Source organism: Ciconia boyciana, chromosome 2 (assembly GCF_034638445.1).
Source record: "Ciconia boyciana chromosome 2, ASM3463844v1, whole genome shotgun sequence".
In the NCBI taxonomy this organism is placed as follows: Eukaryota; Metazoa; Chordata; class Aves; order Ciconiiformes; family Ciconiidae; genus Ciconia; species Ciconia boyciana.
The window spans coordinates 91,584,482-91,599,763 of record NC_132935.1 but is presented as its reverse complement, the minus strand read 5'-3'; the positions used below and the strand labels follow the sequence as shown (position 1 = coordinate 91,599,763).

The window sequence follows — 15,282 nt, the reverse complement described above, 5'->3', positions numbered from 1 at the left end:
GCTTTCTGGCAGGGGCCTCAAGACAGGCTCTAAAATCTTACCCAGGCAGTCCCTGTCTTTTAAAATTTACATAGTCATGTGTGAAATCATTGATAGAACTAGACGATACTTTGGATTTCTTAATGCAGTGTAAAGCTGTAGTAGTGAGTCAGCTTCTTGTAGTTTCATGATAGGATTTTGAAAGTAAATTGGAATGAAGGGGGGGAAAATACTGGTTTTGTTTTACTGCCATTTCTGTGGTGTATTTTCCTTAAATACATCTAGGTTTTCTTCATAGTGACAGCCTTTTTTGGCACCGGAAACATAGCTTCTGTTAACAGGTAAATTTTAGTCATTGATTTGAGACACAGGGTACAAAAAGTTCTTCCTGCAGTTAGCATACTAAATATAAATTTGGTTAGCAAAATCAGGGCAACAGAATTAAAGCAATAGTCAGTGGAATAATGATAACAATTTATTTCATTTCTGCTCTCTGTAACATGTTCCCTAAGAGCCTGAGCTTGTTGATTACGAGGTCGTCTCAATTTCCATTAGAAGTTATTGGCAGCATGAGCAGAGAGAGCTCGACTGCTCACCAACAGTGTGGCACCTCGAAAGACATGGGCAGAGAAAAATTGTAGAGAAAGAAAAGTGAGTTAGGCTGTCCTTGCTGATTTAGTATTTAAGCAAGAGAAGAGAAAGTTGGAAGCCTTGTTTAAAAATGTACATATGCAGAGTGTGTTACAGGAGTAACTAAATGCTCTGGTTTTTTAATGGAAAATGCCATTTCAAGGATATGCGGTAATGGCTTTTTCCTGTTTCTCTAGTTTTGATCCTGCTTCTGTCTATTGTTTCTTGACTGTGTTCAGTCCCTTCATGATGGGAGGCTTGCTTGTGCTAAAGGTTAGTAATCTTACCTTAGTGAAATTTTCTCAAAGAACTGTTTAATAAATAACATATCATGTACATGGTTGTTACTTTGCAATTTACAAAAACATATATATGTATTTGAGCTTCATTAGCCTTCTTAACCATGTGTGAAGCTTTCAGCCTTTGTAGTGTTTCTGGAGACGGATCTTCTGTTTCCCAAAAGAGAGAAGCTAAAGTGCATTGAAGTATAATTTAACTGCATTAGATCAGTTTATTGTATTAAAATGGAAATTTTAAATGTTGAAAAGACTTAAATTATTTAAAAAATTATAAGCTTTCCCCATAGTATAATATGTACAGAAACATCGAGGATATATATATTTTATTAGCTCTATCTACATTACATTAAGTACAGGCTTCAAGTGCTCTACTGATTAGGTTGTCATTTTACAATGAATATTATTTTTTATAGTTTTTTAATAGTCTATCAGAGATTGGATTGTACTTCTTATTTGCAGGCAAGGTGTGGGAGCTCTTTTCTAATATTTGAGTACAGGGTCTGCCAGAGGGGTAAAGAGGCAAACAGGAAGGGAGACATGGAATTTATGGTTTATTGCTAAAATAAGCAGTATTTCCTGCCTCTGCCTTTCTGCTGTTTCTGTCCCAGAGAAAGCAGACTTAAGTTACACGTATACTGCATGTTATACTGCAGGACATAAGTCAATAATGTAAACCTGGATGCGAAAGAACAGGTTTTAGCAATGCATTTACACTACTAACTTAAGGATTACAAGGCAACTTTGGAAAGAGCAAAAGACAACATTCATGTTTCTAACTTGTTTGTTTGGTTTTGTTCTTAATTTCCTGAACTGTTTACATTTGCTTGACTTGGCTTTGGAGGGGCAGTGTGATCCTTGCCTTACTGAATACGTTCTATATTCAGATTTTTTTGTGGTTGAGATGAGATTGTCCTATTATGCTTGGAGCTCTGCAGCCTGTCACATGAGATACTGGATCTGAATAGTTCTGTCTTCTAGCCTTGTTGAAGTATTTATCACTACTGCTAAAATGGATAAATGAAGTGAGGATCATTAATGTGTTTTAATTATAGTTTTCCATATTGCCTCATGGCTTATTTCACTGCAGTTCAGCTACAACCATGGAAGGGGTTTTTATTCATTTGCTAAATGTGCTTCCTGCAAAATGAGTTTCTACCCTTTCTTGCCAATATTTTGGTTTTGTAACATACACATTCTGTGATAATTTCAAAAGCAGGAAAATGTTTCCACAACCTGCCAGGTTGTTTTGTAAATATGGCTATAAACCAAAATGTAGTTTGTGTTTTAAACAGGTTGTAATCCCGTTTGTTCTGGTATCATGTGCCTTCGAAGCTGTTCAAGTCACAACACAACTGTCTTCTAAGAGGTACAGTAAGTGCTGTATTTCTGCATTAGTAAGGGTTTCAAATCTATTTTACAAGAATTCAGAATTGTCAAATCTCAATCTAAATTAAAAAAAAAAACAGTAGATCACATTGTTAGTTTTATTTGTGATTATGGTTTGGGTTTTTGTTCAGTGATTTTGCAAGCTCAGGAATTCTTTTCTTAGTGATAAATGAGTATAAATGGAAGTGTTGGCCCTGTCTGAAACAATCAGATATTTAATATTCTTTGTTGACAATACACAGAAGGAGCACTTTTTCCCCCATAATGTAGAAAAATGAGCAGAATTTAAAGTCTGATTTTTGTTTTATATTGCATCCTTGCCCATAGTACAATATTTTAAAAATAACCCATTTATAATGTAACCAATTTACAGCTTTGTAGCACTGACCTCACCACAAATAGCATTTAAAAAAAAAGAAGGCTGTATGACCTTCCATTGCAGTTCAGTGCTTCCCAGGTGTGTTCGGTGCTACATATTTTTTGCAGTAGGACTAGATGGCTGCCAGTCCTTTCTCCATCTCTAAAGACTTTTTCAGAGAGAACGTGGGATGGGTGCCCAGTCTTGCAGAGTGCTGTATCCAGACTTGAACTACCCTCACTCTTTTCACTGTCTCAGGATTTTTATTGTTTTGTTAGCCCTCCCTACCCCTTTCAGCACACCCAGTGCACATGACTGAATCCTCTGCTGATCGTGTGGGATTATGAATGGTGCTGAGATGGAGGAGGTCCCTGTCAGCCATGTGGTTTTGAGTTTGTCACCGTGGGATGTTGTGGGGTTGACCGAAAGTCTCAGTGGACAGTGGCAGGGGGACTGCAGGGACTCAGTATATTGCTCAGCTGAGCGGGAGGAAGCTGCCCTTTCTCAGCGTGATGCCCTCTGCTTTTCTGTTTGTTTTCATCCAGCCTGTGCCCTGCCTGTTGTCTCCTTATAGAATGCCACCCGGTACTAACAAGGAGGGACATGGCAGCCCGAAATCTGACTTCTTGTTGGAGGGAAAGCACAAGGCTCACCATCCCTTTTACCTTCACTGCCTTAGCTCTGCGTGCAGCGTACTTGGGCTGTCCCTGGGCCCCCAAGGAAGGACATTCGTCCTCCGCACTAAGGCTTATACAGAAGCAGGGCCGCGTTGAGGAGTCAGGGTTGCTCAGAAGACTAGCAATGTGCATTTCTAGGGCTCAGGCATCATAAAGGTCAGCATTTCCTGACTTGTGAATGCTTGCCTTGGCAGCACCAGTGATATTGCAAGCTTTTATGGAATGTGCATCTGAGTGTGTGAGAGGGGAAACAATATCGACTTCTTAAACCAGGGGACATGAGTACGCCTGTGCTGCTTTATGAGGCTGTGGTTATAACTCCGGCTGGTATTTGTGCCGGCTTCATTTAGCTGTGCTCAGGTAACAATAGCAGTGATGCTGCCACAGTGTCGGCCTGGGAACGAGGCAGAAATCACAAGATGTACCCAGGATCCCTGGAGAGGTGGTGCTCTGATTGTCAGTGCATCCTGAAGTCTGTGCTGCACTCTTTATTGCTCTTGCTGCCCCTGCTAGATAAATTAAGCCATCACGGAGGACAATCTTGTCTTTGTAGTATATAAACATGCCCTGAAATTAGTGTTGTCCTTCTGTTGTGAAAGGCTTCCTGCAGTTCAGAAGGGCAAAAAGTAGATTTTTGTGATTTGGACAAATTGCTCCTAAACTCCCCCTTTACAGATTAAAGATTTTTTTTTTTTTTTTTTTTTCCTGTTTGTGGGGAATGTTTGGTCAGAATATGTTCTTGGAGCTTGCCTGTTAAAACAGCTCTCTAGTTGAGTGCCTCCTAGGCACTACAAGATTGCAACATCCTATCTGAGCCACTGAAGAGAAGCCTTTCAGTGCGCCTGAGATACAGTTAGTTTGTTGCATCCCTATTTGCTAACGAAGCATAGCTGACTTAGGCAGTATCAGAAACTTCCTCATCAGGAGGCATCGGTATGGGTCTGTCCCCCAGTACATGCTCGTGCAATGCTGCAGCATTTCCTAAAAAAGCTTCATGAATTTATGATGGCAGTACTGATAAATTAACTGTATTCTAGTTAAAGACTTCTCTGTTAATGGGTCGGCTGTTTGCAACATTGCTTCAGTGTCATTAACTTAGAAACTAGTTTTAACCAGTTATAGCCATTGCTTTCATGTAATTCAGGATTTATGTAGTTTAATGAAAAGAAAATTAGGTTAATGGGGGAAAAAATAGCTCTGCATGCTCCCTTCTGGTTCCTTTTACTGTCCACAGCCTACTTGCCAGAAGTAACCTGCTGCCTGACAGAGAGGCCCGTGGGTTTGGGAGCATGCCACCAAAATGCTGGGCATTCCCAGCGCAGCTTACGGGCACCCAGAGATCTGGAAGGGGGGCAAGCACCTCCTTTAGCAGCCTCCTACCCAGCAGGGTGGTTGTCAGGAGGACCGATCGGCTCTGGTATCTGTCTGCCTGTGCCAAACAGCTTTGCTCACTCTTTGAGTCCATCTTGAAGCTTCTAAATCATCTTTATTTGGCTTAACTGGCACGTGAGCTCCCTGCATCGGGAATGGGCAGGTGCTGTTCGTAAGATGCTTTTGTTCTCCAAAAAATGACTTGTGTTAGGTTTCTCTGTTGCAAAAGTGAAACTCTGTTAATGTGAAATGTCTTTTTCAAGCAGGGTGGGATTACAAATGCCAGATGTCCTAGTCATATATTTTAACTGTTCTCTAATACATTGAAATGTATCTGAGTGATTGAAAGGCAAGTGCAAGAAATCATATCTTATTTTAATTTATTTATGGGGGTTTTAATAAGCTTTGTAACATCTGTGGCCATAAATAAAGGTTGATGGCCTGGTTCTTTTTCTTTTTGCAGCCTTTTCCTCATTGTTCTTGTGATTTCAGACATTATGGCTTTGGTAAGTTGTTGTTGCACATTCTCTTCAAATAAGATCAAGAAGCAGAGGGTTCTCCTAATTCCATCTAGAGAGATCTGAATTTGTTTCAGACTTCAAAGTTTTTGTAACTAGGGCAGTGAATTGGATTGAAATTCTAGCATAATTTAGAGATAAAACTCCTCCAATCACCACTCTTTGAATTTCATGTAATTAATGCTTCTGAAGAAGCAATATTCTCATAATAATAAGAGACAAAAATGAAGTAATAAGTTATCATTCTAATTTTTTCATATACTTTCCAATCAAATTCCTAGGAAGAATTTAAATAAGATTGTCAGTTTTAGCTTTGTGCAGGGTTTAGTTAATTTTTCAGGAATTTTGAACCTTTTACTCACCCCTCCTTCCCTTGAAAAAGAGAGGAAAAGGAGAAATGCATTACTCACCAGCTCTATTAGAGTTGTCAGAATCCAGAAGATCAACAACATCCGAAAAGACACTTTGTGCCCTTTGGAATAAGCTGTTAGGAAATGCTATCTTCAGAAAGCTTGCATCCATAAACCAAGCTAGCTAAAACAACCCAAAGCTGAAAAATACCCCAATATAATTTTTACAGATGAGAAGTATGTTTTCGTTGCCCCCTCAAACTCTCTTCAACCCAGCAAGCAATGCCACTGGGCATCACAAGGTAAACAGAAACCTTTTCAAAGCAGCAGGTAGAGCTGGTGTTCTCACTTCGTACGTGCTGGTTTAGTTTCATCCCTTTGGAGTAAGCATTCCTGATGTGATTTCCTTGTACAGTGTGATCTGTGGACCTCGACTGATAGGAAAGACAGTGAGCAAAAAAACAAATAATGACTAATTTGTCTGTAGAGTGAGAAATGGAGAAGGTATAGTTTTGTGTAGTTTCAAATAAATCTGTGTGACTAATCTCATTTTTGATAACTTCCCCAGGAAAAATATTAAAATACCAATAAACTACACTCATAGCATTTCACTAATAAAAATCAGTCTAACTAGACCAAAAGAAAAGTGCAGGCATGTACTGGTGTGTAGCAAGCCCCAGTATATCTGGGTCTTATATCTCACATATTCTCCTATTTTGGTTTAACTATTTTAAAACAGTTAGCAAATATGTACTTGGTGTACAAAACAAAATATTACCGAAGAGGTTTGATATGCAGGAGCTGTGTGTATATCAAGAAATGAGAAAGTTGACAGGAAAAAAAAAATGAAAGAGAACTGGTTTCTGGTCTTGAATCAATGTGGCCACCAGCTAGAATTTGGGGGATTCACTAATAGATAAGTGCTGTCTTCTCCCAACATTATTCCCATTTTACAGGTGGGGAACTGCCAGAGTTGCCCAAAGAAATATGTGGTGGAATTCCATTAAAACAATATGCAGCCTTCTCTTTGGCACTAGGCGTTATTTGGGATCCCATTATTTCAAACAAGAAGGTGGCTTGGCTTTTCTTACTGAAAAAGTTCTCTGCTGGTAATCTTCTGTTTCTTGCAAGCCCAGCTTCACAGAACTTAGTCCATCTTTAGCTGTTTCTGTTTGATACCATGGTAAATCTATTTCTGGCTCCTAGACTATTCCTAACTTTTGTCCAAATGAGCATTCCTGGAAAGGTCTTGCCCTTGTTCTACTTGAAGAATTAGAAACTTAGAGTAAACAGCCTGAAAATATCGTTTCTGATTTTGTGTTTCAAATTGTGCGATGTTGATGTACTAATCAAAGTTGTTGTACTTCCTAGCATTTTTTCTTCTTGGTTAAAGATTATGGAAGCTGGCTGGATATTGGAACAAGGTACAGTATTTTTTTGCCTCCATTGCATTTTTAAAAGGCTCATAGGTTAATATTGTTGTTTATCTACTCAGAACTCTTGTAATTTTTTCCAATTACTCTCCTTAATCAAATGTTTCAGTGACGTTCCCTGTATTTAAAACACACGTGCACGCATGTGTGCACACATGTATACATGTGTATATATCTCAAGCTAAAACTTGTGTCTTAACATCTATGCCAGAGCAACATGGAGTAAGTAATGAATCTAGCATGGCAAGAAACAGTAGGATTTGTTTGATTTCTAAAGAACAGTAATTACACAAAAAATATTTTAATTACTGTTTTGCATTTTAATTAGTTGTAACCACTGTTAAAATAATAATTTATCAAAATCGTTAATTGTCTTGAATCTAGTTAAGCCTCCATATACAATCCCCTGTGAATTAATGAACCTTGTGCAAATATGTTGGTGGCTACCAAGACCCACGCATTTATCCTCCCCCTAGCTGGGGAAGAGTACATCTGTAGCATTTAAACATAGAAATCACAGCTAAAATGGGAGAATTTGTTTTGCATTATGAGTTGTACTAGCCTCCACAGCATACATCATGGGGTAGGTTTTCAACTGTACAGTCGTATTTGTGAATAGTCCAGAAATAACAAATACAGGGAATACACATTTCAGATTTACCTTCCCTGAGTTGTAGAAATAGATAATATGCAGTAATAAGCTTAGTAGGGAATGTGTTGTTAATAATCCAGCCAATCTGGTCACTTGACACTGTTATTTAAACAGAAGTTGAATAGTGACCCTTTGTTAATATTCTGTTTAGTCTACATTTACTCTGTGCTTTGCTGAGCCCCAGTGTTCCCTCCAGCACACGCATGCATGTACACACGCACGCACACGTATTCTGCCTGTTTTCTTTGGAGGTTCAAATTCCTGCTTGTAGCTACCTTTTGAGGGTTCCTCATGGGAGGAGATACAGTTAGATCAAATAGTGGAAACAATGCTTCAACATCACGCTTCCTTGCTATGGTCAGTTTATGGTAAATCAGATGGCCTCATCCTTTGGTTTGAGCTCCTATGCAGATTAATAAGGATATTAAAGACCTCAGAAAAGCTCTGTTCTGCTGGGCAAGAAGCTTTCTAATTGGGATTTAGCAAGCAAAAATATAAATTGTTACAGGTACCCAAAAACTTCCTCTCTGATATACGGTCTTCATAGCGTAGAGATTTACAACAGTGATAGATTGTTGGATCCATTTCAGCTGGAAGTTTGCCTTATCCCAAAGAGTTTAGGGGAGCTCATTACGCACAACCGTAATTCTGCCTCTCCCTGTGTGTGTTTTGAGCACTGAAGAAAGCACTGAAAAAGTTATTTTGAAAGAGTAATTTGTGATTAATTTTTAACATGGTAATGCATAATGCTCAGGCAGCCTTAAATTTGTCATTACTTCACTTTTGAGTGCTTGACTTTGCCACCTATGTTATTTTATTGTAGTTTCTTTATATATGTTTTATATGTATGTGTGTATATGCACATAAGATAAAAATTACTAGGTTGTGTAAGAAAAGAGGTGAAGCCATAGGCGCAGAGCTGAAGTCGTCCTTCTTTTACTTAGCATGAGCAATATTTTTGTGCCCGAACCTTCTCCTCTGAGTAGATTTCTAATGTGTGATGCTCAAACTTGGCAAAATTAGCAGGCAACAGCAGAAGATTTTGTTTGTTTATTCCTGAAAGGGAAGATGAGCTTCCTGGGGTTTTGGGCAATTCCCAAAACCAGTGGGAGAGAGATACTAACATGGCTCTTTCCTGTCCTCCTGTTACAACTGCAGTGACAGCTCTGTGGCATTCCCATTGCAGTCTTGTCTGTTGTTGCTTTGACAGCAAGGTCTGAAAATATCCCATCTAGGTTGACATTTTAGGTGTTGCCAGAATTTTCCCGAGAAGGCTGAGTCATTTAGGGAAATGATGGTTCTTTTTTTTCCAACTATTTGTATCTAAACAAAACCTGTGTAGAATTTCATGGAACAAAGAGTAGGAGCACCCTTAGGGACAGCTGCTCTCATCTTTTTTTTTTTCCCTTTTTTTTTGTGGCACTGATAGGAAGTGTGTGTGTGCACGTGCAATTATCAGGGTTTGTTTTATATTACTAGTTGCCACATCATTGAAATCACAGGTGGAAAAGCAGCAATTTAATTGCCCAGTGAAGATTCATTCTTCTAAAGTCTGTTGGAGTCCAGTGGTATATGTGCTGCATTTGCAAAGCTTCTGATGTATATTTCCGTACTCCTCCTTTTTTGGGGTGATAGCTTTCTATGGATTTTCTAATTACCATGCTTCAAAATTTGTGCATGTCCTTTCTCTTACTAAGAACATGCAAGTTCAGTAGGAAACCCTCATTAGGCAATACTTGGGTTTTTCAATACCAGTGCTCAGAAGTTTCATGTGTAAGAGCTGGTTTTAAACCCCTTGCGATAAAAAGGCCACCTTCACTGCTTTTTTATGGTGATGTTTTGTTTCCTACTGGATCTCTCTCATTGTTTGGAAGTAGGGTGTTTACTGAACTGACGTATTTCCTTTTTTTTTTTAATTTCACCCCCAACTCCTGGCTTTTACATCTCATTCTACCATGCCTTAACCACACTACATGTCATTTTACCGTGCCTCATATCTGCCTTAACAATGTGATGTCTTTATTCTCGTGATTGAATTCACCATGCCACTTAAGTATCATCTTTGAATGTAAAGAGATTTCTACTTTGCCCAGTCTTCCAGATCATTAATGAAATGCTGGAAGAATTGATTCACAAAATCAATGTGAACTTGTTTTTCAGAGAGTGCTTTTCATTGTTTTGATATAATAACGGGATAATAATCTTGCAGTGAATGCAGAACTCATAGCAGTGGCTTACACAAGCTTCTGAGATCTGCTAACCTTATCCTCTACCTATATATCTTGAGGTCACCCTAAATTGCATCATATGCCCTAGAAGAACACACCATTACATTTAATAAAAACAGTAATGCAGTTTTCCTAGTGTTTTTGATGTATTGGTGTGTAGTATGGGATCATGAGAAGTTTATTTTGACAGATTCTTTTATTTTTTAATAACAGACAAATGGACTAGCTAGCTTTTTGGCTTCTTTGTCACTAAAATAATTTCTCTATGGCCTAAAAGGTATGTTTATCTCTATCAATAGATCTCTATAGATCTCTAGATCTCTATAGATCTCTATAGGTAGAGAGATATAGCCTTTAAAGCCTACTATATCGATACAGTATATGCAATTTTTAAATAGCTGTATAGTCACATAGTCAAGATAAACCCTAAAGCTTCTTTATATGACAGTATAATGTAGTTTTATACAGACACATACTGTACTACTCCCTCCCTCTTTTTATAACAGTTGCTGGAAGATAAAAAGAAAGATACAATCTTAACCATTCTGCAGTTTCAAAGTTCAGGGGACAAAGAAAAAGCACAGGATACTGTTTTTAGCTTTTAGGATAACAGAATCTGTTTCAGGTTTGGGATGCTGGGGCTTCTAGGTCTGACTATTAAAACAAAGGTCTTGTAACTAGGAGGAAAACAGTGTTTACCAACAATTTCTAAAACAGGAGCTAGGAGTGATGTGCTTTGTGATTTGTTTTGTGTGAAACAGAGGAGAGAGGGTGTGGCATCCTGGCTGGAAATGCACTAGACTTAAAATTCAGAATCTAAATCTGGAGTCTCAGTGTGTGCTTGGGAACAATCCCACAGTTCAAAGTAGCGTGTCATGTAGAAATAAGGTCCTCAGACTTTTCTGGAGATTGCTCTTCCAAGTCCTTGCACGAGTTGTTTTTGTTTTACTTGGTTTATTTCTAGTTTTTTAATCGCTATGGTGACTTACTCCATCTTCCTGTCTTCCCAGCTTCTAATCAGTTCTGCCATCTTAGAAATTAGCCTGTCTTGGGAGAAAGCCACGTTTTGGAGCAAGATTGATTTCCCCCCCCCTCATTTTTTCTACTGATCTTTGAGTCTTCTTGTCTTTGATTAGTACTTCTCACCAATGTACACTGTCACAAACCCAGCCAGGAGATGGTAGTACCACATATGTTCTCTTTTTGGTTCCTTGCCACCAAAACAGGTGTATTCCTCCCTGACACAAAATTTTCCTAGCACCAGCTTTGCCTGTTGACCTTGATCCATACATAGGGCACTCACCCTTCCATTGAACAGTGCTGCTTTATCTTAGATCATCCGTGATCCCCTACACCAGCTACCTCTTCTCTACCATTGCCTGTCCCTGCCTGTCTCATCCTTTATAAGCATTGCCCCACTGTGCTATTCTCTTGTACCTATTTAATGTCTCTTCTTCCTCCACATGGATCTAACTTGCCTGGAGCCTAGAGTCTTGCTCCTTTTTCTTATTAGCTCAGGTTTGACTTCTGATGGAGGAAGCTTGTTTTGAGAATTACCCGCTTCACTGTAACTACAGATCCGGCAGTTCTGGGTTGTATAGAGATCAAGATTTTGCCACTGCTGTTGTGGCATATACCTGTAAGAGTCTTGCTTTGTTTGTTTGTTTAATTACAGCATTACCCCAGCCTGAGAATTAATTTATCAAGCATAGCTGCCTGCAGGCACTGCAGTACCAGTTGCTGATAGCTGCAGAGATGCTAGCTGTTTGAAATTGTGACAGGTAGACTGAAATTGTTTTTAATTGTGCTCTATGGCATAATGTATATATTTCTTTACTCCGAACATCTGATATTTTAATAAAGGAGCACAGCTATTCAGCCTTTTGCAGTATAGCAAGGGAGAGGTGTGTGCAGCAGTCTCTTTTTTACAAAAGTACGGAGGACCCAGTCCCTCGACTGACAGGTAGCTAAGCAGAGTTTGTGGAGACTTTTTCCTTTGAGAAAGCCCCTCTTTATGCCACACAAAATCATTGATTAGCACCCACATCTGGAAAAGCTCCTTTTGGGGCAGACAGGAACTCATGCCTGTGTAAGGACCATGCTGATGGCAGCAAGTTGCCGGTCCTCTGGTGACTGTCTCGGGGTGTCTGTAGGAATAAAGGCAGGGTCTTCATTTGGCTTCTGATTTTCAGATTTCTCATTCAAGCTTTCTTTGAAAGCTAGAAGGAAAGCAGTGTTGCTGCTTACATGAAAAACTACAAGTCTGGTGCCAGGTGAGAAGGAAAGCTGAGGTGTTGCCAGTAATGCATGAGACGTGAAGCCATCCACCTATTTACCAGAGTGGCTGTTCCCTTAAGAGCCATGCAAACTTCTGTAGCTGTGATGCTTGTACAGTCCCCAAGGGCACATTACGCCATGAAGATAACTGCAACGAGGGTTTGACTTTGTTGGCAACGTGTCCTTTCCCATGCAGAACTGAAACCGAACCTGTAACACACCCAGGTGGACTTCCAAGGGCAGCTCTTGAGGGGGTTGTGTTAGCTTTGTTATTGTAAATGTGGTGTGAACTACGAAGTCCAAAGTGCACTGACCAGGTGAAAGTATGCTTTGTGCCTGACTTCACGCTCTCGCTGTGTCATCTTACGCGTTCCTCACAGAAACAGAGCAGGAGTATGGTTCTCGTAGGGGTGCTGCTCTGCTTAGCTAAAGCTGGAGGGGAGAAATGCTTATAGGAAAGGCACATAGGAAGATGGTTTCTGTCTGATATTTTAAACCTTGAGTTGTTCACATTAGTGAATACTTTCAGTTGTGCTGCATACAGGTGGGAGTTTACACAGGTGCAAGCTGCAGGCTGTTGGGGCAGATTATGCTTGTTGAGGTCTGAGCCCATTTATGCCAGTGGATTTTTTAATTGATTTCTTAAAACTATGTATTTTGAGCAAGGTATTTGTGAGAAGGTTTAGTCAAACTCAACTGAAACAGAAAAATCTTGTAGCTTGAGTCAAGTCCCTTTCAGTGTTCTCCATCCACTTTGGTCAGACTGGCTCCTTTGGATGCTGGTATCCTGGCTGTGGGAGAGCTCCTGCTCATTAGTGAACTTTTTGGATTACTTTTATTCTCTCACACTGGTTAGCAGCCCAGCTTTGTTAAGAGCTGGTGCTTCTCCACTTCACAAAGCTAAATTGCGCTAGGCTAGCACCAGGGTTGTCACAGTCTCGGGGTCGTGAGGATTGATAGCGTCAGCATTATGAGCTTTACTGCTCTTCCGTGGCTAAATTCTCAAACTGAATGAGTCCTCTGGCAGAAATTCCAGGTCATTAAACCGGCAAGTGCTCCTTGCAATCCTTTTTTGTGACTAAACTCAGACTTCATTGAGTCTGAAGTTACCCTACTCATCCTAAAGAGCCATCTGCTTTGAAATAGTGGAGATAGGTGCATCAGGAGGTATGGGTACCTCTCATGTCAGAACGCCAGTATCTTCAGTAGTCCCAGGTAAAAAACAAGCAGCTGTACCGGATGTGTGATGGACATGGGTGCAGCAGTGTTTCATCTGCAACTCTAGCCTGAAATGTCACTGGATTTGGAAAAATTCTAATTTCTTAATGGCTAGTGGTTTACGTTAACAGCAGCTCCATTCAGGCATTGAACACAGGATGCTGAATATCCTAGGTCAAATCTCAGTCTGACCCTAAATAGCCCATCTGTAACACTAGTGAGCAGCAGGTACCAGAATTTGAGTAAGTGAGAACAAGCTCTCTGCTTGTTATCCTTTTGATCGTTAGTGACTTAAGGACTTCCTAACCCAGAAGCTGCATCTTCATATTATGTTTATTAGCCACTCTTCAACTCCTTTGTTTCATCTCTTTGAAACCATGTGTTACCACAGCAAAGAATTCTGCAATTTTTAGAAATGTTGAGTGAAAAATTAGTGGGGTGTTTTTCTTAAAGCTGCTCATCACTGGAATACTGTTTTCTCTAGAAAATTGCACTTCAGCTGACATAAATATCTGAGTTGTCTTACTACCAAGGAATGTCTACCTGATGGCAAGTTCTCCCTAGATTCTGCATTAGCAGTTCACAGCAAATTGAAGTTTTGCAATGGTCTCAGTCACATATGTTGAATTACCCACTTGAATGAAAAATACACCCAGTACCTCTTATTCACTTGGTACACACTCAGTTGTGTTTTCTATTGTCTCCACCATTTTATTTTGTCACAGACTTTGGTTTTTACACTATAATGCTGCTATAATAGTTGTCTTTGAGGAGCAGCGTATACAAAATGACATACTAGGCCAATAATTAGGCCTAGTTAAAAAGAAAAAAATTCAGAGGGTTGTTTATGTCAGGGTTGTTTATGTTCTGTTCATTCTGCAGATTTGCATTTTTCTCTCACTTCTTTTTTCTGTCTCCTCCTTGCAGCATTAGCCACTATGTGCTGGTGATGTCGTTGACCATATTTATGATGCTGATGAACGGACTGGCCCAGCTGCTAACTACAAAGAGACTTGAACTTCCCAGAAGGACTAAGCACCATTCCACCTGATAAAGCGATAAATCTTCCTGCCTTGTTCCCATCCTCAGGCTTCCTCTGAACCAACCTCCACCTCTGGAATGTAAATATAAGTTAATGGACTAGAGTGCCAAAATCCCATCCAGGGAGCAGAGCACTCTGCTAATACAGGTTAAATGCTGTCCCGTGACTGAAATCTGCATTTGGAGATTGCTATTTAGACATCAATGGGGCTAAAAAAGCCTGAGCTTTATTCTCCAAGCGTGCATGTTTCTTGAAAATAAAAACAGCAACAATGTCCTTTTTAAAAGAAATAGGCAACCATCTTTTGGGGGTTTTTTTGGTTGTTATAACTTGTCTGCCAGCTGTTTGTCTCACACATGCTCACTCTCATTAGGAGTCTGCGAAGTCCTAGCTTCATTTCATGTCTCGCGTAAGCATCTCACAGACTAAAGCATAAATTAAATCAGTCTGGGCAGATCACTGATTTGTATGTTGCCGATGTGGCATACACATTTGAATATCTCTGAAACTGGCTATGCTTTTTGCAAGCTGTGTCAATGTGCATGTGAGAATATGTTGAGGCAGGTTAAGACTGGTGTGCTGTGAGGCTGTTGCTGTAAGACAACAGCTTTTAGCCAACCTTGGTGTGAACTGCTGCCTCTGACCGTACTCTCCTGCTGCCTCCTGTGCTTGGGTGAGCTGAGCAGTATGCCAGCTCAGGTAATTGATCCAAATGAAAAGGAACCTGATTAAATGCTATTGTAAAATAGCATTCAGACAGATTCCCTGGTCCAGCTTGTGATGGGGCGGGCAGGAAGGTTAGGGCTGATTGTTTCAGCGGTAGCCCAGGGTTCGATCAGCATAAAGAGGTCATGAACCTGCAGC

At 39.9% G+C, this 15,282-nt stretch overlaps 1 protein-coding gene across 5 annotated transcripts in view; it reads left to right on the top strand.

The window, feature by feature from the left end:
* The window catches only part of PIGN (phosphatidylinositol glycan anchor biosynthesis class N), a 110,030-nt gene extending 95,230 nt beyond the window's left edge, over nt 1-14,800 (top strand). The window contains exons 25-30 of one of the 5 annotated variants that reach the window (XR_012041024.1): nt 265-320; nt 807-882; nt 2,201-2,279; nt 5,164-5,206; nt 6,940-6,992; nt 14,304-14,389. Coding sequence is in view for 3 of the 5 variants with exons in the window: in XM_072853150.1 (XP_072709251.1) it covers nt 265-320; nt 807-882; nt 2,201-2,274; nt 5,164-5,206; nt 6,940-6,992; nt 14,304-14,427 (426 nt within the window). In the remaining 2 variants the exon portion in view is untranslated. Of the gene's footprint in view, nt 1-264; nt 321-806; nt 883-2,184; nt 2,280-5,163; nt 5,207-5,798; nt 5,817-6,939; nt 6,993-14,303 lie in introns of those variants that run through there. The other 4 variants (XM_072853150.1, XM_072853151.1, XR_012041025.1 and 1 more) reach the window with 4 other exon arrangements.
* Nucleotides 14,801-15,282: the final 482 nt, after the last annotated feature.